At 38.9% G+C, this 23,834-nt stretch overlaps 1 protein-coding gene across 2 annotated transcripts; it reads left to right on the top strand.

Moving 5' to 3' along the window:
• Window positions 1-3,913: 3,913 nt before the first annotated feature.
• On the top strand, window positions 3,914-23,163 carry ANKRD46 (ankyrin repeat domain 46). Of its 2 annotated transcripts, none has more exons than XM_056483910.1 (4): window positions 3,914-3,990; window positions 15,290-15,632; window positions 16,908-17,066; window positions 21,124-23,163. In XM_056483910.1, the coding sequence occupies exons 2-4, from the start codon at window positions 15,322-15,324 to the stop codon at window positions 21,338-21,340; spliced, it is 687 nt and encodes a 228-aa protein (XP_056339885.1). In that variant the 5' UTR covers window positions 3,914-3,990; window positions 15,290-15,321; the 3' UTR covers window positions 21,341-23,163. The 2 variants fall into 2 exon arrangements, with proteins under 2 accessions (XP_056339885.1, XP_056339884.1); XM_056483909.1 differs by lacking the exon at window positions 3,914-3,990 and adding an exon at window positions 4,072-4,256.
• The last annotated feature ends 671 nt before the right edge of the window (window positions 23,164-23,834 follow it).

Consider the following 23,834-nt stretch of genomic DNA (forward strand, 5'->3'; position numbering starts at 1 on the left):
CTGCATGCACATGCTGATATCTTTTACAGAGTTGTACTTAGATTCCACACTAGGATTGTTTGTGCATTTCTTTTTCCCTCTGGTTGGGAATCATACCCCTTTGGAAAATCTGACACAATACATACCATACACAGGACATTCCCATCTCATAAAAAATGCAATTCTAAGTTCATCTGCAGGAATTGGTATCCATTGCTGATAGTTCCTGAACAGCTAAATGATGTTGCTCTTTCAAGTCATTTGTTGAATGAACATAAAGTGAATTAAAATAAATACCTCTATTACAGTGTGTGATTGGCTGAAGAAAAAATATTTCTAAAAACTCAATCTGAATTCAGAAAAAAAAGTGATGTTGCTGTACCTTCAGAAACCATAAAAACCAATCACTAACTGCTCTTCAATAAGCAAATTGATTAAACTGTGTAGTGGGTTCTCTTGCCCCTTTCTTTGAAGTGCTCTGTACTTGTTACTGCTGGACATGAGATTCTAGGTTAGGTGTGGCCTTCAGCATTCATAAATAACTTACACTTGACATTAAGAGAGACAACATTTTCTGACTAGAATTGCATCTATGCTGGAGACCAAAGGATGTGGTTTAATGGCTTTGCTGTGGCAAAGCTTTAGCAAGGACTAAGTTCTGTGGCACTCTGGGCTTGAGGCCACTGGTCTGACCTGAACATATTTAAAATATATTTTTGTGAGAAGAGCAGCCTTGGATGGGGCAACAGAAAATCACTGAGCTTATCAGCTGTGTCTGGCTGCTGACACAAAACTCAGTGAGCTAAAAAAATTAAAGCTGATAATTAGAATAGATCTGTTAAAGCAAGTCACAATATGCTCTTGCGTTAAACAGTGATATATGGTATATGGAATGGTATCTGTTATTTTATACAGCAAACTTGAAGTGGTTTACATCTTCACACACCAAGCTCTGTTTTCAAAACATTAATATCAAATCTTAAACCATGCTTAGCTAACTTCTAAATGCTGTGTAACAACGGTCTTAAGGATTTCCTCTGCTATTTCTCTTTTTTTTTTTTTTTTTTTTTTTTTTTTTTTTTGCAAGATGCTTGAAAGATGTAGGTAAAAGTTTATCTTTTGTACATTCTCATTTGAAAAAGTGTTGATTGAGTTGGGACTTTATAATTTTGGCATTAACATCCCCAAGAGTCTTATAAATCTTTGCTCTGAGTTGGAGAAAATTTAACTGATGCTGTCAAAAAACCGTGAAAACTTACTGCTAAATCATGAGAAGAGAAATATCATTTATATTTTGTTTCTAATCCTGTAGGGTTCATGATACTACTAGCTTAGCAAAACAGCTTGGAAAGTCTTGTCTGAATGCAGTCTAGTGCAGCAGAAGATTTAGCAGGAAAATGAAGAAGCATAGGTAGACTCTGCAGATAGTGAGGCTGTGATGTAGAAGTGCCTGCACCTAGGCAATTCTGCTGTTATGTCTTTTAGAAATCTTGAAACAGGCATGAAATAAGTTCTACAGAGATAACGTATGTAAAACCTGGTTCCAGCTTCCTAATGCCTTGATATTAGTTATTGCAGCATGGTTAACATAGCTTCATGATGGACACTTACTAGATTTTCAGGACATTTACTTTCCAAAGATATATCAAGAAGATAAATCAGTGCCATAAATTTTCCTAATACAACAGAAAACTGCAGATACAGGCAATGGAATAGTATAATTCACCTGCTTATTATACCTGCCAGATATGGTATTCAGAAGCTTCACACAGTACTTGGTACCCTTTAGGAAAAGTGGATTTGAAAGATAGCATTTATGCAGTTGTTATGGTTAAAGAATGTGTGATTAAGTCAATCTAATTCAGAAGGCCTATTAGGCAGTTAAAGCACCTGCATATATGTCCTTGTGGCTACTAGAAAGCCAAATAACATCGATATTGGCACTTTTGGAACTGCTGTTCAATCCACACATACAGTACATTGTAATAAGCCAGTGTAATAAGTCTTAGAGCAGAAACAATTGTTCTTGTGTTCTATTCCTGCAGGAAAAAAAAAAAAAAAAATCTGTTCTCTCTGAAACATCCCGAAGAGATCAACCTGAACTGTATTATGTGAGATTTTCTAGCATGTTTGTATCTACCTATAATTATTGAGATGCCCTTCTTTTGTTTCTCTGCATGTAATTCATTTGGGTTGTATCTCAAGTAAAAGATTTTTAGTTAGGTGAAATGAAGATGACTGTGTATTTGAGAAAATAAGAGGAGGGGCTTAATAATTTATTCTAGATACTGTCTTTCAAAATGAATTGTCTAAAAATAACAAACCCACTGTTGAAGTCTTGAATTATAAAGCAGAAAACAAAACAAAACAAAAAACCAACCCCACCAAAACCCCCCCCAAAAAAAACCAAAAAACAAAAAAACCCAACTAAAACCAACAAAAACAAAAACAAAAAACAAAAAACAAAAAAACAAAAACAAAAACAAACAAACAAAAAAAAAACCCCAAAAATCGTCTCTGTAATTCCTTGCCTGTCCCACTGCTCTTTAGACTTTTTACAAATCTAGTTACTAGTGAAAACAGATACTGAGACTCTGCTTTTTTGTTTTGTTTTCCCTTTCCTCAGATGCTGTTCGAGCAGAAAGGGGAGGGTTAACGGGAACGGTGCTACTCTATCAGCAAGGAAAGCTTACACACCAGTTTGTAATGTTTCTGTGAGTGTCTGATGGTTGAGAAGGCTATTGCCACCTAGGCATTGTCTGGGAAAGGCATGCATTTCCTCTGATCCTTCCAAGCAGACCACACTGTTTTGGCTGGCTTACTGAGCCGCTGAGGTATCACCCATAAAAAGAAGCTACTGTAGTATTTTGGGTGAAGTTAAATAACTCCAGCCCTCGCCCTTTCCAGCCATTCACTCCCGCTCCCATTCACTTATACTCAAGAGAACCTTGGTTCTGATGCGAGGTGGAGACAGAAGCATTGTACTTTGGCCTGAATTCGTAGCTTGCTGGTTGTTGTGGTTTTACAGGGATAGCACACAGAGCAGCGTCAAAATCGCAGAATCACAGATTCAGTTAGGATGGAAAAGACTGAGGAGTCCAACCTCTGCCGGAACACCAACCCATCAACCACACCACAGTCTCTTCTTCAAGTCTTCAGCCACCGCCAGGGCTGGAGACTCTCCCACCTCCCTGGGCAGTGTCTTGATCACCCTTTCTGTGAAGAAATTCCTCCTAATGTCCAATCCCAACCTCCCCTGGCACAGCTTGGGGCGATGCCTTGTTCTGCTGTCCCCTGTTTGCTGTGAGCAGAGCCCGGCCCGCAGCAGGGCTCGGCTCCTCTCAGCGCTGCACGGAGCGATCAGGTCACCCCGAGCCTCCTTGGCTCCAGGCTGAGCACCCCCAGCTCCCTCAGCTGCACCCACAGCCCCTGTGCTCCGGACCCTTCCCAGCTCCCTGTCCTTCTCTGGATACGCTCCAGCCCCTCACTGTCCGTCCTGGGCTGAGGGGCCAGAACTGAGCCCAGCACTCGAGGGGTGGCGTCACTAGAGCCGAGTACGGGAGGACAACCCCTCCTCTGGCCCTGCCGGGCGCACTGAGCCCCGCGGCTCTGCCCGTCCCGGAGCCCGGCAAGGCTCCGTGAGGGCCGGATGGGCACTGAGCCCCGCGGCTCTGCCCGTCCCGGAGCCAGGCAAGGCTCCGTGAGGGCCGGATGGGCACTGAGCCCCGCGGCTCTGCCCGTCCCGGAGCCAGGCAAGGCTCCGTGAGGGCTGGATGGGCACTGAGCCCCGCGGCTCTGCCCGTCCCGGCGCCCAGCCAAGGCTCCGTGAGGGCCGGAGGTGCACGGAGCGCCCCGCGGCTCTGCCCGTCCCGGCGCCCAGCCAAGGCTCCGTGAGCGCCGGAGGTGCACGGAGCGCCCCGCGGCCTCCGCCCAGCAGGGGGCGCGCGCGCCCGCCCGGCGCTCGCCCGCGCGCTCCGCCCGCCCCGCGAGCCCACCGCGAGCCCCGCGCAGGTAGGGCGGGAGCGGGGCCGGGGCCGGGCGGAGCGGGAGGCCGGGAGGGCACGGCAGGGCACGGCAGGGCACGGCAGGAGCTGTCACCCCCCGCAGCCCTGTGCCAGGCCCGGGAGGGACCCGGGGACGGGCCCTGGGCAGAGCCCGGCCCTGGAGCACGGGGGTGGAGCGCTGTGGTGGGAGAACAGCGGGAGCGGTGCCAGCCTTCCCGGGAGGGGAGGGGGGAAACGGGACGGGAACGCGGCCGCCCTGCTGACGGGGCATTGGTAAGTGTGCGGCTTTGAACGTGCTTTCTAGGAGAAAAAAGATAAGTGAAACCGAAATGCGTATTTTTACGTGCTGTCATAACTGTCTTTGGTGAAGCAATTACGGTTATTAAAGGAAATGGGGTAGTTCCCTTTTTTTATTTTCTAGACCACACTAAAGCTGCTACACGTTGTTATTGTGGTGAAAAGGTAGGGAAAACACCTGAATTGTAGACAGAATGGGGAAGTCTGTCAGTTATTATTTCCCCACATGATCACAAGTTGTGGATGTTCCACTTCCAGATAGAGCTGTTAATAAGCACATAAGATATTTTACAAGGCATTGGTTTATACATGTTTTGTGAAATACATGATCCTTGAGCATTGAGCTTTCTGGAGAGACCATCCATAGAATGCTGTTAGAGCAGGCAATAGGCCTGTCTTGGGTGCATGGGCTTGTTCCACCAAATTTCTATCGTGGGTGTTTATTGTGTTTGTAAGTCAAGAGCACAGATACTGAAACAGTCAGTTTTGTTGTGGTTTGCTTTGTATTTAAAGATGATACTTACTAAATATGTTGAAAAAAGGCTTTATCTTGTGCAGTCCCCCACTGCAGCCTTGTCTGTACTTACAGAACTTAGATTCTGGCTTTCTTTCATGTATCAACATGACTTTTCCAAGTGGCATTTTTTCTTTTACTTTATCAATAAAATTTCAATTGGCTGAGTGGAACAGAACTGCTTAAGCACCAGTTTTGTCAGTCAGCAAATTTCTGAAATCCAAGTAATGCAGCTACATCAGCTGAATTTTTATAATATAAACTCAAAGGCATGAATCCTGTAATGCTTATTGATGATATTTTTCAGCACGCTCAAGACCTCTTAGATTAGTAGATGGTGACAGAAAAAGGGCAGCAGCACATTTCAGGAAAGGCTTGGGGTGTGTGGGCTTCCCATAGGTAGTGTAAAATGCTTTTCTGTCTTCACCTCAGAGTTTTGTAGCCACAAAAGAATCTGCAGAATATGCCGATCCCTATTACGTGTTAGTACCTTAGGAGCTGGTTGTCTCTGAGATTGGGTACATCTTCAAGGGCTCATCAGCTTTTACTCAAGTTTACTGAGTAGGATTGTAGATACAGGTGATGTGGATCTTCAGGAAGCATTAAAGCAAAATACCGTACCAGAGGCTTTTGAGGAGAATGGATCAAAGACTTTTCTTATGTGCACAAGTGGTTGGGTTGAAAAATTATTATAAAGAAGGTAAAAAGAAATTGCCAAAAAAGGGAAGGAGGCAGAAAGGTGGCACATGAACTTCTGTGTACACAAAGTAAGATGATGTCTTGGGTAGACTAATCTAAACCGTGCTCACATGGTGGTGAACTCACAACTGGCAGCCACCAATCACGTCAAAGTTCTTGGAGTTGCCATTGAGTGTTCCCTGGAAACCTAAGCTCATTGTGGTGTGGCAGCCAGAGAGCCAGGAAAGTGGTGACTGTCCTCAGAGAGCGACTGAGAAGAGGATAGAGGGCACCATTTTGCTGGTGCAGCTGGTGCACCTGCATCTGGGGAAGTGTGTGTTGTTCCAGTCTCTGCATTGGAAGAAGGATACAGTGGGATAGGGAAGGACGACCAAAAGGGACAAGGGAATCAGCATCCTTAAGAGACTGAAAAGTCAGTATTGTTCACAGAGGTTATTGCTGGGGCATGACCAAGAGTTATGCAGTGAAGGCAGTGAGTGAAGTGTGAGTTACTCATCCAGTGTTGAGGCACTGAAATGAGAGTTGCATCCTGGGCCTGTTGGGAGATGGTTTCAGATGGATACAGGGAAGGGTGACAGGAGCACTGTGGTGGCAGTGTGAGCAAGTTCAGGAAGGGGGTGGAAAGTAGACAAAAAGTCTGTGGAAGGGCTGCTAAAAGAGCTACTCAGGGAGGTCCACAATGTACTATAGTGGCTGGTGGGTGTGTGTGGAGAATGGACTGCAGGAAGCAGCCAGGCTCGTGTGCTCTCCCAAAGGAGGATCTCTGACAGCTGCTGTTGAAAGCAGAGCACTGGGTGAGCGGGATCAGTCTGATCCAGGACACCAGTCTTAGTCTTATGATCAGTAAGACTGGAGGAATTCTAGTTCTGCATGGTTCAGTTCTGACTTCTGAACTGTTAGAATTTGCATGGCCAGATTAGAAAAGGCAGTGAGCAACAAGGTGATATTGTTTGCCAGGACATGGGTTGTAAAGATGGGGTCAGCTATGAAAAGCTGCAGAAGAGCCCTGTAAAACTGAGTGACTGGATAATGCAATGTCCTGGCACATGAGTTCAGTGTAAGTAGAGGGATTCAGATAGCATAAAGAGAATCCTGACTTCCCATATGAAATACTGGGCTCTCAGTAATGAGCAGTATCTTGTAGTTTTGGTGAATGGTTCCATGAAAATGTAACAACAGTATTAAGCAGTTGTGAAAAAGGTAAAACAAACAGTGAATATTACAGAGAAACAAGTAAAGAACAAAGTGAAGAATTTTGTCATGACACTTGTTAATCCATGGTTCACCCTGAACATCCTGCTTGAGTCACCCCTGCTCTGTCTCCCGGCTCCAAACAGAGTAAAAAAGAGTGAAATTCGGAGAAACAAAACAAGAATGGTCATAGATACCAACCCCCTTCCAAATGAGGAATGACCAAGAAAGCTGGACTGCATAATTCATCCTGGAAAGGGATGCCTGAGGGGGCTGTGATGAAGGCCTGTAGAATCATGAGTGGCAGGAAAAGAACAGGCAGAGGTGCACAGTCTGTTCTTCCTGCAGGAGAGCTGGGGGTCCTCAAGGGAAGCCCCTGTTTCAGCAAGATTAAAATATGTTTTCTTCATAGGTAACTGACTTGGAGAACTTACCAGAGTATGTTGTGGGTATTCAAAGTATTTATGTTGAAGAGGAGAAAGAGCAGATTTAGAGGTGGAGGCAGAGCCAAATATGTAGAAACCCTATCCATTTTGAATAGAAAAAGCAATATTATATGTGCTTGTCCTAGTCTATGTTCTTTCTGGCCTTTGCTTTTTGCCACCATTTGAAAAATTATACTAGGCCTAAATGGACCTTTGTTGTGATCCTCTGTGGCTGCTTTCATGTTGTCTCTTTATTCACAAAAGTAATAATTTACACGGACTTTTTTCACAGTTTCTCTTCATCCTTCCTCGAATAGAACTTGTGAAACCGCTTTAAATAAACATGAGTATTGCTGTTCATTGACTAGACATTGGGTTTCATGATGAGTATTGAGTCTTTTACAGATTAGTTACTAGTATTTGCTAAGTTATCTAAAGGTAGAGGTTTCCCCTGTGTATGTGATGTCTTTTGTTTTCAGGCCCAGCAGTATAAATCCATGCAATTGGTAAACATCAATTCCTCTACTTTACTCTCAGGTTCTTTTCAATCATCTTTTATTTGGTCAATTCCAGCCCCTGTGCAGATCAGGAGCTTGAGATTGGCCTCCCTAATTACCCTCATGTTAATTAATCCCAGGGCTTGTCTGTTGCCCTGCGAATGCTTAGGCTGCTGGTTTACTCCCTTTAGTCCCTTAAGACTGAAATTGGGCAGACACTAGCACTACATGTTTGCCTGCATGGAGAAATTTTTTGAGCCTAAGCATGGTGAAGCAACTATTTATGCATAAGTAGTATCACTATGTATACACTACTTAGACATACAACCTTAATAGTGTAACCATTTCATCTTACATAAGATAATCCACCATGATACAGTTAAGTTTCTAAAGTCATGCTATGTTGATAGATATTTAGAATATTTGAAAGAGTACATATATCAATTTAGTATTTGTCTTTAATGAACTGGTTTAGTGATTTACTGTGTGAACATGAAAATTCTGAGCAGAAATATGTGTATCCAGCAATTTTAATAAGAGATGCATGTTTGACAGTTAACTGTCTCATTATTGGTATATTAATAGAAATGCATCGTTGATATAAAACAATGAACTTCAATGAACAAGCACAGCAAGATATTTTTTTCAAAGGTAAAGTCAAGCATACAGTTATATATAAATGAGTCACAAATTTAAGAGACAACTGCTTTTAAAAGTGACTAAGCCAGATTTGGTGTTGCACACTAAGACATCAAGGTTATGTATGACTAAAGACATATAAGCTATTACATATATTATAGGGGGGAAAGTAAGAAAATACGAACTATATAACAAATCATGTGGTGACAGGTTCTTACTTTGCTTTATTGCTTATAACTTCTTATTTCTGATGATTCCTGCTGGACACAGAAAGTTTTTCCCTGTTTTAGTAAATGTGTCATCTCAGACTTACTGTTTGTCTACTTAAGGACTGGACTTTTTGTGTGTGGGGTGTTTCGTATTTAGTTTTGGGTGTTTTTTAAGAAACAGGCATAAATGCATATTTTCTAAAATTAAATACCTTTGATTTCAGGACTCAAGCAACATACCTAAGGCCTCATTTCACTAAAAGAGGATCAAAACTTAAATGAGAATGCTGTTTATACTGCAAGGAAGTAGCAGTTTGGATTTCAGAATCCTTTTAATAAAGTTTTATGAAATCTTATTTTCAGGCCTTTCATAATTCCCTTCCTAGGAAAATAGAAAACACCATAAATGCTGAAAAAGGGATCTGTTTGTGTCCAGTCTTACACACCACACCAGTACCTAAAGGGTACCTACAAGAAAGCTGGAGAGGAGCTTTTTGCAAGAACATGAAATGATAGGACAAGTGGGAATGGCTTTAAACTGACAAAGGGAAGGTTTAGATTGGATAAAAGGATGAAATTCTTTCCTGTGAGGGTGAAGAAGAACCGGAACAAGTTGCCCAGAGGAGCTGTGGATGCCCCATCTCTAGAAGTGTTCAAGGCCAAGCTGGATGGAGCTTTGAGCAGCCTGGGCTAGTGGTGTATAAGATGTCCCTGTCCATGGCAAGGAGGTTGGACCAGCTGAGCTTTTAAGGTCCCTCGCACCTCAGACCAATCTGTGATTGTGATTGTGCCTGCAGTGGGACAGGAGTTCTTCAGTCCACGTGGTGGCAGTGTCCATCCAGACTCCAGCGCTGGTCCTGCCTCGGCAGCCTGCAGCCAGCCATAGATATCCCCTCCTTCCTCTCTCAGTGGCTTTTCCAGGGCACTGATCCGAGCCTGCAGCAAATTTAAACACAAACGCTTAATTAGGGGTGGGACAAATTCTCTCTACTCTCTTAAAAACCAGACAACTAAACCAACAACAAAACAGTATGTAGTAACCTTCAATATTTTCTTCAGCAGCACACACCCTACATGTTCCCAGCAGAAACAAAAAAAAAAATTGGGTAAAGCTTTGTGAAATGGTTAAAAATTATGACTGATATGATTTGATAAGTTTATATAAAAACAGGTGTTTTCATACTGGCCACAATGATTGGAGAAGTACTGCAGCTGTATACTGGTTTAATTGAGCCAACTGTGGGGAATTAAAGTTAGAGGTTATTTGAAGAAATCTGTAAATTGCCTTTTTTCCTAAATAGTTCTTGTGCAGAAGATGAAAGATGAGCAGTATTCAAAAATACTTAGCTGTATATTTGATAGAAGTTAAACTTGTAATGCAACTGAAACTTGTAATGCAACTGAATTACCAGTTAAGTTTAGCAAGGACAAAATGTTTGTGGCTCTGCTTGTTGATAAAGGCATTTTAAAAGAACAATCTCTTTCTTATTTTTCCCTTGTTTTGTGTACCTAAATACACAAAGCTTGTACTATTTTATTTGAGAAAGCATTCTGCAACCCTGGACTGGCATTTGAGGTCTTGTATATTTTTTATCTTGTGGTGTTGACATACTGGGCAATAATGAACAAAGCTCCCTGTTTCCCAATGCCATCATCTGCTGATTCATAAGAGCAGCCATAGTTGTTAAAACTTTTTCATAAAGCACTTCGTAATCTGTACTTGTAAAGTCCTTTGTATATGCAGTGCACCAGAGTTTCTACTTACAGGGTGGTCCTGAAATCATTACCTGTATGTCTCATGTCTGCATAAGGGAATGGAAATGATTGGAAACAAATGGCATAAATAATTTTATTCTGCTATTCCACCTACCCATGTGGCTGACTTGGGACATGAAAGGGGATGTAGGTGTTATGAACCTGCTGGGATAGCTCAAATCCAGGAACTGTTGAAAAAATAGCTAAAGTTAGAAAGAGAAGATCTGCAAAATAGAGCAGTATATAAAATAGGCATCATGCTGTGCTTAATCTGAGATGCTGCTTTTAGCAGCAGTTCATGTTAGTGGAGCCATAAACCTGTTCCAGTTGTACTGAAAAGATAAAGGTTTCTAATAGAAAATACAGAGCTTAAGTGGATTTTGATGTACATACTGGGTTTCTTTCCTAAATGGAAATGGGTTGATCACATAATTTTTTACTAAATATCATGTTTATTCAGTGAAATTACTTCTCAGTAACTTACACATAAATAAGTGTGTGCATGAAAACTTAGCAAGGAATTTCTCCCTCAGCATTTTAAGCAAGGTACTGGAATGTTTTTCATTTACTTAAATAATGAAGATGAAGAGCTGTGCAAGCCACTGCCACTGAAGTGCTCTCAAAGTGCATTTCAGAAAGAGGATGCTGTTTGCCACAAGGGACTTGACAATTGCAAATTTTGCAAGCAATGCGTATCGTGTGTTTGCTGGCATAGGAGGTTACTTTTTCCTGGATTTGTTGGAGTTTCCCCTTTTTGGTGGTGGCAGTTTCTCTAGTGGTAATCTTACTGATGCCTAGGTTCTAGATGTCAGGGTGTGTATTAATATTGAGAAGTCTCCAGGATGGAGCAATCTGATATTGTTCTGTGGTACTGATGTGTTTTTTTAAAATAGGGGCAATTAGTTCAGTTTTCCTGAATGTAGTGGGAAATACTGTTGTTTTGCAGGACTGGTATATCCTGTGGAGCAGTGACTGGGTGATTAATCCTAATTTGGAAGGTTCATTGTTACTTTTGTAGTGGAGGGATGGGTCCCATGAGTGATTCTCTCTCTCATGTGGAGCCATTCTCTCCTGTTCCTAGGGCTATTTGGTAGCTGTTGAACTTAATGAGAAAGCAGAGACAACAGCATATGTTTACTGTAAAATGAAATTGTGCACAATTAACACAAATTTTAGGACTAGTTTAAGAAATGACAGAACTTGCATTTAGCTCTGTTATTCGAATTTTTTAAGATCACTCTTTGCTTTTACAGGTGAGAACGTGTCCTGCAACAGATCAGGGTGTGATAATGAGTTACCTTATACACAGTATAGTGAGAGACAATTGACTCCTATTAAATAAATTGTTTTTACAGAATTATTTAATATAAGCATTCCTTTTGGAAAAAAAAAAAAAACAGCTCGGTTAAATTTTCTTATCGTACACTAGCCCACATGTGTCATTGAAGAGGCTTACAGCATAATTTCAAAAGTAATTAATTAAAAAGTACACTATGTTGAGGCTAAATAAATGTATAAATCTAGGGAAAATGTATTCTTATATTATGCCTTTTTAATGGGAATCCTTCGAGCTTGGAAGGATGTATTTGAATTTTATGTCAAAGTACCAAGTTATTAAAAGCAACCTATTTTTTTTGTAACAAAAATATTATATAACAGATACATTTTCAGTAGATAGTGATACATTTTTACAAGTAGTCACTTCTGTCTTAAAAAAATTAGATTTATTTGACTAGTAGTAGTAATTTTTGGGGGTATTCAGGATGGTCATTTTGCAATATTTTGTGTCTAGTTACAAATGCAAGTCCGTTTGTCCTAATTGGTGGCTATGAAATCAGTCCTTACTGGTAGTATATCAGCTTATGGACTGCTTCAGTCATTACCTGATTCACCTTTCAGAAGCCATTTAAATTGAATGGCTAATGCTGTTTTGTTTCTAAATTTTGCTCCTACATCTGTTGTATTAGATAGTCATTGCAATAATAAGCTTTTTGATACAGTGGGCAGAAATGTAACCACCATTTGTTTAATCAGAAATACCTAATTAGTTGACTTGTGATTTTTAAATGAGTTTTCTTACACAGGAAGTTTTGCTAGGTTGGGTTAATTTTGAGGCAAGAACATGTCATTTGGGCACTGACATTTTAAAGATGGTGCATAGTTCAGCTTTGTATGCAGCTTGTATTTGGCATAGGTTAGCTAGCCATATGTGAAATAGAATTGTGTTAGTAGAAAAAAATATTTCTAATCACAAAGATAAATCATACCAGATGGTCCAGATATTTATTTTTTTTTGTGAAAGCATTTGCTTAGTCCACAATCTTCAAGTATTGGGAAGAAGGATTTGCTTCATCTTTGTCTTTCTTACTGTGAAATACTAAGGTTTTAATTTAGTCTTCTACACATCAATGATCAGTTCTAGAAGGTTCTAGTCATACTAAATTCTGAATGAGAATGACTTCCAGTTACACTACCTGTTAACTGCTAGTCTTTGTTTTCCTTTTCTGATAAGATAAGGAGGTGACTTTTTTTTTTCTTAGTATTAGCTAATGTTTCATCACAGTTGGGGAATTCTGCAAGGCTTTACCAGACGTACATGTCTGGTATGAAAATACACAGCTTACATTTAACAGAGCATGCCATGCTGTTTCTCAAATAGCCTAAATTTCTTCCAGTGTAATATTCTAATGTTGATTTATGTTAGGTCTTGTTTTATTAAGCAGGTTTAAACACTGGAGCATTATTTTACAAGCAAACCACGATCTTTTTGTCAAGTGCAAGTAGGGGTTTGTGGTATTGATATGCTGCTACTATGGCTGATAATTGGAGGTTTTAAAATTATTTATGATCTTGCTTTAGGGAAGATTTAGTGTAGAATATAGAGGTTGCAATCACATCACAGAGAAACTGGGCCCATTATTTTTCTCAGTGAAGACTGGACAAGCTGAGTGGAAGAATAATTCTTGATATCATTCATGATTTGGAAAATGGGCAAAAAAATTGAAATTGCTGTCAGCTGGGAATCATACCTTTGTAGCATGCAGGGGGTTGTAACATATTAATTGAAAATTCGAGTAATTACATTTTCCTTTCCTTTTGTGTAAGGTTATAAGGAAGTAGTCAGTGCCCTACATGACATTAAGTTTTATGGTGTATCAGTGAACTGGCCACTTGCTATTGGGGATGGTTATGGAAAAGAGTTCTTGAGCCAGTGATGTACTATCACGTGCTTAAAAACATACTTGCAGCCTAGAGGAATGTAGTCTGCTTAAAATCATTCCTTATACAGATACCAAGACATAGAACTTATTTCTATCTCTTTCTCTTCAGCATCCAATAAAGAAAAAAAGATCGTGCATTTCTGCACTGAAAAACCAGACAGTGTTGATATATGTAGCAGAATTTGTCCAGATGGGAAACACAGCCTAGTGAAGTTTAAATATGATTTATTAACCTCAACAGCCACCAGTGCTAGAACTATTATTCAGACCAGTGCAAACATTTTGAAATTACTTCTGTAATCTGTAGGTACTTTGATCTTGAATTTGATCTAAAACATGGGGGAAGAGCTATAAGATATAGATATTATGAGCTCTCAAGAAAGTAGAGGTTTTACACTGAATTCTTTGGCTACTGGCCATGTTTCCATTCTCCTGGCTGAATGAGTGCCCTGGTGTGGAAGGATACCTTATATAGATGAGAAAATTTAAATCTGTGTATAGCAGTTTTAATAAGTGGTTCAGATAGTGAATCAGAACATTGCTACACCATAAGCCCAGAAGAGAAACCCTGGGCAAGTGAAAAATACTGTTTCAAGTGATGTTTCAGTTCACTTTCTATTCAAAGCTTATTTCATAAAATCACTTTTCCCTCCTGTCACTTGAACGTTGTCGTGTGTCTGTTGAGATTTTTTTCTAGAGGAGTTTTACTTGTCTGTGTGATTTTTTTTTTCTTTTTTACCTCTTCTCTGAGAGAGTACAAAAAGAGGACTGTTGTCCAGTCCTCTAGATGTTTTCATTGCTTCTTAAAATTGCATCATGAGCATTATACCATTCTCTTGCTAAATCATTCTCTTTTCCCTTATTGTTTTCAAGTAATCTTTTCTGTGTCCCGTAAGCACACAGTGTCATCATACCCTCATGATTTGCCTCACACTTAAAATATTCTTCTGCAAAACTGAAATCATAGTTCATCAAATATTCTATACCAAGTAATCTATGGTGAAACATTTATCTTCCTCTTTTATGTCAGAACAGGACTTAATCCTCTATTTAATATTAAGCCAGAGAAAACTACATTTGTGTTTCTCCATGTTGAGGCTCCAGTGAAACCCACAATAGCTCTGTGCTTGATTTTACGATTGTCTTCCTTGCACCTAGTTCCAGTCTTTGGTGGGCAATTTCACCTAATACATTCAGTTTTCTGTGTTGCTCTTCTTGTTTGTTCAGTAGTTTGTGTATCTCTGGCACTGCAAAAATGTTCTGCAAAGACTATTGAAAAATATGTTTCTTGCAGAATGAAGAAATTAATATTTTTATTAATCAAGCATTTTCAGCTGTACAGTAGTTTGTGCATTGAAGTTCAAATTCAGAGGGTGAAAATCCGTTGAAGCAGCTTTTCTTATAGCTGGTAAAAATTGCAGTTAGTGTGACTGTACCAGTGGCCTGAATTGTTTAGAGTTTCCCTATTTATGAAAGGTTCTTCATTTCTGTCCCAATCTGTGGTACTTTGCCCTTCAATATCAATACTACTACTTGTGATTCCTTATTAGGTTGAAAACTGATCACCTGTCTGGCATCTGTGGCAGACATATTATAGTTTTCTCTCATAACAAAGCTTTGCTGCTCTTTCCAGAGGTGTGAGCTCTTTGCTTTTTACCAGAAGGGAATGCAGCACACAAAGCTAACATATATTGCAAAGATTTCAGGATATGAAATTATATCATATATGAGGAAGATTTCAGAGTTGACCTATAACCTCGTTTGCTTTCTTGTTTGGGAACCTGGGCAGTCTAGTGAATATTAGCATTGTGTTTATTTTGCCTGGTTTCACCATCATTTCTTCACCCTTTTACTTGCAGGTTGGTCACCTTCTCCTGAGAGAATCAGAGCAATGTCCTACGTTTTTGTGAACGACTCCTCCCAGACAAATGTGCCTCTGCTGCAGGCTTGTATTGATGGAGATTTTAACTATTCCAAACGACTCTTAGAGAGTGGTTTCGACCCGAACATTCGTGACAGCCGAGGCCGAACTGGCCTTCACCTGGCTGCAGCCAGAGGAAATGTAGACATCTGTCAACTCCTGCATAAATTTGGTGCTGACCTCCTAGCCACTGATTACCAGGGTAACACAGCCCTTCACCTGTGTGGGCATGTTGATACCATCCAGTTCCTAGTTTCTAATGGACTTAAAATTGATATTTGGTAAGTCACTTTATACAGTACATATTTTATAATACATTAATCTTTTGTCACCAGAGCCTTGCATATAAATCTGCTGTTGCTGAAATGCTGTATTTGGTGTACTTCTACTTTACAAAGATACCACTTAATTAAAAAAACAAAAGAAAAAGGCAGGAAAACAGTAAGAGGCCACTTCTGCTAGTCTGTGCAACAAGCAAAGCAAATGAAACTATCTGCTGCTGGTGTGTCTAGCTGCTGTGTCTAATTCTGCCTCATTGATGGCATTGCTGCCCTGGTTTGGCCAGACAACCAGGTGTGGGTGGCTGGCACCAAAAAAAAAATCACATTGACTACTTTAAAAGAATTTCTCCACCCCATTTTCTATTGTTGTACTATATGAGACAAAGAAAATACAGCATATGTGTGTGTCAGTTCATTCCCGTACTCCTCTGGTAACAATGCTTCCTTTCAGTGTTTTTGCCCTCCCTCAAAGTCTGTGACTCAGAATATTGTATATTCTTTCCTTCTGGCTTCCAGCAGCTGTCAGATGCCAGTGCTCAGATGGAAGCTCTTAAGCTGCAAAATAACTAGCTGTTTCATTCCTGTGCTGAATTACTTTGTTTGTGGAACTTTCTGCATATTCACAACGTGTGCAAAATCCAGGAGTAACGTCAAAACCTTTGAGTTTTTAAGTCTGTCCCTTTTTCACCTGTCCCTCATTAATGTTTTCAGCTCAGCAAAACTAGTTATTGGTAGACCAGATTATTTATGAGTTGTGGGTTGGGATTTTTTCCCCTCGTTTCAAACAGCTCTGGTGGAAATTCCTGGTCGAAAGGCAGCTCTGGACCTATTCAGTGTTATTTTAATAGCAGCAGAGGGACCATCTGTATTTTATTTCATTTCTGCCTCATGTCCTAATACCCTCATGGAAAAGAAAGTATTAGGAGCCAGATTGCACAATTCTTTCTTGAAATTAAGCTTAAACTTGAACATTGCCATAAATCTACTGTGTTTTTTTTATTTTGCTGTAACACCCAGAGATTCCAGTTAGATTAGAGTCCTAGGAATTTTGATTTTATTAGAGGGGGAAAAGAGTTGTGCAATTTCAAACCTAAATATACTGATTTTCGTCTATAGCTAATTGTGCTATAACTTGGATAGATTGGAATTTATTAGTCTGATAAAACAGAAAATAGTTCTGAGGACTTAAGAAATTGTAATATGTTATGCAGAGTTGACTTGTTACAAAATTTCTATGTTAAAATTTTCTTGTGTCTTTTTATGGGCTTGTTTTAGCAACCACCAAGGAGCAACACCACTTGTTCTTGCCAAAAGAAGGGGTGTGAATAAAGATGTGATTAGGCTGCTGGAATCTTTAGAGGAGCAAGAGGTGAAAGGATTTAACAGAGGAGCTCACTCAAAGCTGGAGACAATGCAAACGGCTGAAAGTGAAAGGTATTTACCAAACAAAAATACTTACCAAGAGAAATAATGTCCATGGCTTTTAGATTTTTGGGATTGACTTGATTGTTTATTCCTCAAAAGAGATAATATCAAATTTGGCCTGACATTATCAGACAAAATCAAAATTGAGTGTTAGATTTTGGAAAAATCTCTTTAAACAGATCCAATGTAAGAAAGAAAAAAAGAACTTCTATTGAGATTTTAATTTTATGGTAGAAATTTTTAAAAATAATTTCTAATTTTCCACTACAGAGTCCCAAACATAAATACTCTACCACCTAAGCAGGAAATAGTGTGAAATGCAAAGTGCCAGTATCACTGTCTAACTTGACATCCTTTTGATGATTTTCTGTGCAAAAAAAGGATAACAGACTTTTCATTAATCTGAACTTGAATAAAGGATTTTATATGGTGTCGTACCTAAAATGTCTATTGTTAGTAGTCCTGGAAAAGATGGAGAATAAGAATTTTATGGTGGCTTAAGAGAAAGTTAATGCAGAACTGAAGATGTTGAGAAAACTGCTGACCATTTCAGGGAAAGTGCTATGTTAGAGGGAAGTTACTAACAAATTCCTGAAAGCCCCTTTCTGGGACTGTGCTTACTTAGAATTTTCTTAAATAAAAAAGCAAAAGCATGAGGAGAAGAAGAAGAAGCATGTTAGTGGTACCAAAAAGTGAGATACAGGCAAGCTTAAGGAAAATTGGGATGACACAGATAAAAACCTGGGGTTACAAGGGAGAGGAAATCAGTAGTAATAAATTGTGATTCTGTAGCACAAATGCAACTGTAATTACTGAAAGCTGTATGCCATAAAATTAAAGTTTCTCAGTGGAAAACAAACATATAAGGAGAACAGGCTTGCTGCATTAGTCAGTTCCAGGAGTTACTGCTGTTCCTGAAAAATGTAGCAAAGTCCTACAAAGCACAAAACAAGATATTTTCACTACACAAAGAAAACTATCAGTCCTGTTGTATAAAGCAATGGTGACTTCTTTCTAGTATATCTTACTATGCTCTATACCCCCATTCAAAAATTATGTGGCTTTTTTATTTTGTCTTATGATGACCATATGAACTATGACTACTGGAACATTATAGCACAAAAGACAGGGAGTTTTGTCATAAAACTGTGGCTTGGTTTATGTGAAAATACAGACAGGCTGTACTGTAAACAGAAAAGAAGCTGTATAGATGGAATTAGATCTAAGCAGAGTAAACAGAAAAGGTGAAACCAACAAAACTATAGAAATAATATCCAGTACTTCCAGTGAGCAGACATGAAGTTTTTTCTTGTACCTCGGGTGACCTCACCTGTCAGAGAGGCTGTTTTAAGCCCTGAAACAAAAGATTAATTTTATTTTCAAAATTGTGTGGTTATACATTGTAAGAATTAATGCATATTACCTTTCTGACTTCAGTATCTTTTATTGAAAGTTTCTTGACACACAGAAAGGCACTTAGGCTGATTTTGTTTAAACATGTGGATGAACAGCTCATCCCCATTTAAATTTTGATTTTTGATTTGATGGTGTCCCTTTAACAAACTTAGCTCCCTTTCTGTTATTTGACCTTCATAAATGTTATATTGTTTGCTTTGGCGAGGAAGTCAGCAACTCTCCTTGGGGACAGGCACAGAGACATAAGCAGTGCATTACCCAGCTTGTTTGGGAACGTATTTAAAGTGTCTGAAATACATTATTTTTAAAGTAACAAATAGCAGATGCCTACAGGAGCCAAAGCAAATGAGCTTGTATGCCGTTTGCTTTGTAAAGAAATAATATCTTTACCAATTGGCTTTTCAGACCTCCACAGTTTCACTTATCCCTCTTTGTATTATTTTCACATTTTAGAGACACATAAATTAATGTCTTCTGTCCCCTGCCCTCTGAACTTTTACATTGCATATGGACCTATGCAGAAATAACACTGTCTCTAAAAACAGTCTCCGAGTTCATTTTTCTGCTCCTTGTTACACACAGCTGCTGCTGCTTAGGAGGCAGAGGCCAGAGCTCTGCTCCCAAGTCAAGTTTGGTTTAGCTTGCTTTGCCCTGCTGCGGGTGAGGAGCAGCCCTGCTGCCAGGAGGCAGAGCTGCCTCTGTCCCTGCCTCACACAGACATCTGTCCTTCTGCACAGCCCAGCTGGACCTGTGGCTGTGCCACAAGCCTGTCCAAATGTGAGCTCCCAGCTGCTGCTGGACACACATCATCTGTCTGGGCTGTGTGGCACTAACTCTTCTGAGGACATGTTGCTACATTGCCAGTTTTTATGCAGGTGTAATTTGTAATAAGAAAAAAAAATCTTAAATAACATTGATTTTAATTGGGTCGTAATATAAAATAGTAAAAATGTTTTCTATGTACCCTTTTTTAATGAGTGAGCATGTGACCTTTCCACTTAAATTGCATTGCACCTTTATTTAACCTCTCTATGGTTATGTATTAACTAGTTAGTACTTACTAACTTACTGAGTAAGAAGTTCTGTTCTGCACAAAGGGCTGTCTTTTACTAAACCCTTTGTTTTGCTTGGGAAATCATAATAAGCAAGGAAGATGACTAAATCCTGCAGCTATGGGTTAGCTAAAATAGCTTTATAGCATGGTAAATATTTAAAAAACCAAAATACAGGCTGTTTAATAGGCAATTCCTGAAATCTTGTGCATGTGATGCTGCAATACTTGAGCAAGCTGTGGGAGTTTAGGCTAATTGTTCTTCAGTGGTTGTACTTCCTGAGAAAAAATACCATATGAATAGTGTGAAGGTTTCCCATGGTGTAATCTTACAAGAGAGCTTCCCGAATGAGACTTTTTTCTGATAACATCAATTTATTTCTGTCATGAAGAACAGCGACATTTGTACAATTAGTTTTGACTTGGAAGTTGCTTTTCCTTGATTTTTAAGAAAAATTATTACTAGCCCTGTAAGACCTATATAGGAATATGGTAACAGAAAACATTTAAAAGGGAGAAAAAAAATAGGGTTTTCTTGCTTGCATTCTGCTATTGACATCAAGTATGTGGTTGATTCCACCATTTCCTGTCTGTGGTTGTCAGGGCCTGATCCTGAAAACACCCATGTATGTAATTTCACTCAAGTGAGAAGTAGTAAAACTGTGCAAATGGCCAAAATTTTAAGTGAAGTCAATTTATGCAAAAGCTTTACTATTCTTCATGAGGTTTTTCATAAGCAACAGATAGTTTCCTGTTACAATTGTGAAACCAGCAAAACTGGGTGAATTCCACAAGAAGCCATGCTGGATTTTGAGACAATTTATATCTTTTTCTAAAGATGATCAGTTGTCAAGAAGAGTGCCTCTCTCAGATTTTTATATTTGTTTTTCATTAAAAGTGAGAATTCCACTCCCTTGTTTATAGTCTGACAATTTAGGGGGCCTGATGGATTGGTAGTGGAATGCTAAAACATCAAAGCAGTAACTGAACACCATATGGCAGAAAACACAGAAATGCCAGCTTGTTCAGAAAGTTTCTGAACTTCTTTTTATCCAAAGTTATTGTTTTCTGTAATTTTTTTTATGCTAGAGAAGAGGCATGTAACAAAGACATCCAGGAGAGTAGTACAGGTCACTTCAGAATTCAGCATTTCAATTAATATTGGTTAAAGTTTCCACTTTATTAATCAGTTTATTTTTAGTCATGATTTGTTTTATTAACAAATAATGTGTGCCTCTTGAGGTCTTAACTTATGCTTCATTGTATTTTACTAAGCCATATTTAGTAGGAATTATGGGGACTGGCCTTTGGTGGCTCCTGGGTAGCAGGCCTGAAAATTCAGTGCAGTTATACATACACAAATATCATTATCTTTGCACAGGTTGATAAAATGAGTTTCAGCTAAAATGAGTTTATAATTAGGAGTTGTTTTCCTGATCTGATTTGTCTTGATTTAACAGAAGCAATGCTGTACTATAAATCAGTAGGGGAGTTTAATTTTTAATCTGGAGTGTTTCAGATGCCCTTAGTAGGATTACTGTCATACTTACAGGTGTGTACTTTTTTCTCTGATGTATTTTTAACTTTAATCCTCTGTAGTGCAATGGAAAGCCATTCCCTTCTTAATCCAAACCTACAGCAAGGTGAAGGAGTTCTTTCCAGTTTCCGCACAACGTGGCAAGAGTTTGTGGAAGACCTGGGCTTCTGGAGGGTGCTGCTCCTCATCATTGTCATTGCTCTTCTGTCCCTTGGAATAGCATATTATGTTAGTGGGGTGCTCCCTTTTGTAGAAAACCAGCCTGAGCTGGTGCACTGAAGCACATGCAAAGAAGTACAATGTCCTTTTTCCTGTTCTAATCTAATCTTATTTTGAGCGTGGAATTATTCTCTTGGTGCAGACAGTGGCAGCTGTATATACTGTTTGCCTTTTGTACTTACTATTAACCCCTTTGAAAGAGGAATTAATTAATTTCAAGTAAAACACTAAATTCTAAAGCATTCCTAAGCTACCTCTGACTTACCTTGACTTGCAAGAAAGGCATGAAGATAGTCCTCTCTGATAAAATATTGTGATTAGAAAAGTCTTTCATTATGAATATTAAATTCCTGCACATGAAAAATATATTCTAGTACAGAACCAAATTTGGTTTCTTTTTCCGATGAAGGGAAGTAAATCTATTGTTGGATTTTTTTATAAATGCTTCAGTTGAAAGAAAAATACTCTTAAAAGTCCTCGTCAAGAAATCTCAATAATGTAATAACACATTCTGATATATAGATGGTGATAAGCTGCAACTCCATAGTTATTTTAATGCTTCTCCATAGTTTCCTATCTACTTGTTTATCTAAAGAATGAGAAAGAGTTCAAGTTTTACTGTGTCTCTGATGTATTGATAACTCCTTTATTTATTAGGTTAATGTAGTGTGTCTTTCCCAGATGAATTTAATGTTGTTAATACTTGCCTGAAGTAAATTTTGTAGAATAAAACTATTTGTTGTGCTTTGGAAGAAGCCTTGGGCTGAAAATTTTGCATTTTTGTTGAAATGTTGCTAAGCAAACCTTTCTTTGTAAGGGTAATTAAAAAGTGATTTAAGTGTTCTGCCATGTATGTAATAATTCTGTAAGGTCATTGTAAAATATATCATGAAGGATAGCTTTTTCTTCCTCCCATAAGGATCAGACTGAACCATGTAATTGCATTTTCATGTTTGTGGAGAGAACTTGATTGAATAGAATTTCTTTCTAGAATTGTTTTCCATTTCACTTGCTTTCAGACAGAACCTACAGGCTTATGAATTATTTCCTGAGTATGCAGAATAAAGGTATTTAAAATACTGATATTTAGCAAGATTGTATGAAATTAAATCTTGATCCATTCTGTACTTTGCTGTGAAACCCTTTGTTGTAAATCACCCAGGGGTACGAATCCATTAGATATTCCTTTATGAAGGCTAGAAAGGTATTGCATAGTATGTTGGAGGTTTTCAAAGAAAGTGGATTCTCTCTTCCCATGCTTATTAGATATCTAATTCTCGTTTGTCATTACCTTGAAAATCCCAAACAAAATTAATTCTGTGAGCCTAAGGAATCAATATTTTATTTTTTAAATTAGCCATTCCTCAGTTGTTGCTAAATAACATATAACATTTTTTGTACATTTAAAAGTAACCTACATGGTTCGGTTCTCGTACCCTGTATATTTTTATTTCTGGTTTATTGGTTTGAATGAAGGGGATTGTTGTCTTTGGTTTGATGTGTGACATGAGTTTTGCTGGAGCTGGGCCCCATTCTAAATTGCATCTGAATAAATCTTGATCTCAATTCTTAAGTTAGACTTTAATGACACAATAGTTTTTTACCAGCACAATGCTGCACAAAAGAAAACATCCTAAAAAACCCAAAAATGAGAACATATTCCTCTTCTGTGTATTTCACTTATGGTACCATTGTTCATGAACAGATAAATATAAACTCATCATATGCCTAAATTACATTTACTTGTCTAAATAAGTACATTTCTCTTAATAATAACATGCATCTTGATTAACAACGTTGTCTTTCAGTATGTATTATCTGCATAATTTGTAATTGTATTCTCAGTATGTGTGAATGCCACAAATAAATACATGTAGTAAATATGTTTTGGTTTATTATTACATTAGTGCAGCAGTAAGGATGCTACCCCATTTTACTAAGTTTGCTATGTGTTGAATATTTCAGAGGTGAGGAACTTCCCTACACAAATATGGCAACCATGCAGCTGCTATAAACAAGATTTTAGAGCACAGGTTCTTCAGATTTGCCTGCTTTGTTTTCAGTAGTGTTGCTGAATTAAAATTGCTGTCTGGCTGTCTCTCTTCTCTGAGACTTCAGGTATTGACCATGTGGTCTGGAGGCCTCTCAAAATTTGAGATGACCTATGAAGGGGTACAAAACATAACCAAGAAAACAAAGCTTGAGCCTTAAGTAGCCTTTCCTATTTCACTGCATGCATAAGCAGACGTGCAGGAACCACACATTGAAAAGGTTTGAAAAACTGTGTTTGTAATTAAGATACTTCATGTTTTAAACCAGAAAAATCCAAATCCAAAGCTGTATAATGAGTACTGCTCCTTGAAACAGGGACATGATAAATGTCTGATAAAATTGGAGTTTTTTCTGCATATACCTCTGTTACAGAAAAAGGCCTGCTGTGTCTTTCAATGTATCTACAAACACTAATGTTTACCTTTTCAAAGGCAGCTTCTAAAGAATGAATTTACCTCTGTAACTCTAGCTTACTTGTCACAGGGGTTTTTACTATATCAAT

The sequence above is a fragment of the Oenanthe melanoleuca genome, chromosome 2, assembly GCF_029582105.1.
Source record: "Oenanthe melanoleuca isolate GR-GAL-2019-014 chromosome 2, OMel1.0, whole genome shotgun sequence".
Lineage (NCBI taxonomy): Eukaryota > Metazoa > Chordata > Aves > Passeriformes > Muscicapidae > Oenanthe > Oenanthe melanoleuca.

Coding starts and splice junctions, on each gene's coding strand:
- ANKRD46 (XM_056483910.1), top strand. CDS start 15,322: ATGTCCTACGTTTTTGTGAACGACTCCTCCCAGACAAATGTGCCTCTG. Junction 15,633..16,907: donor GGACTTAAAATTGATATTTG/GTAAGTCACTTT, acceptor GGCTTGTTTTAG/CAACCACCAAGGAGCAACAC. Junction 17,067..21,123: donor CAAACGGCTGAAAGTGAAAG/GTATTTACCAAA, acceptor AATCCTCTGTAG/TGCAATGGAAAGCCATTCCC.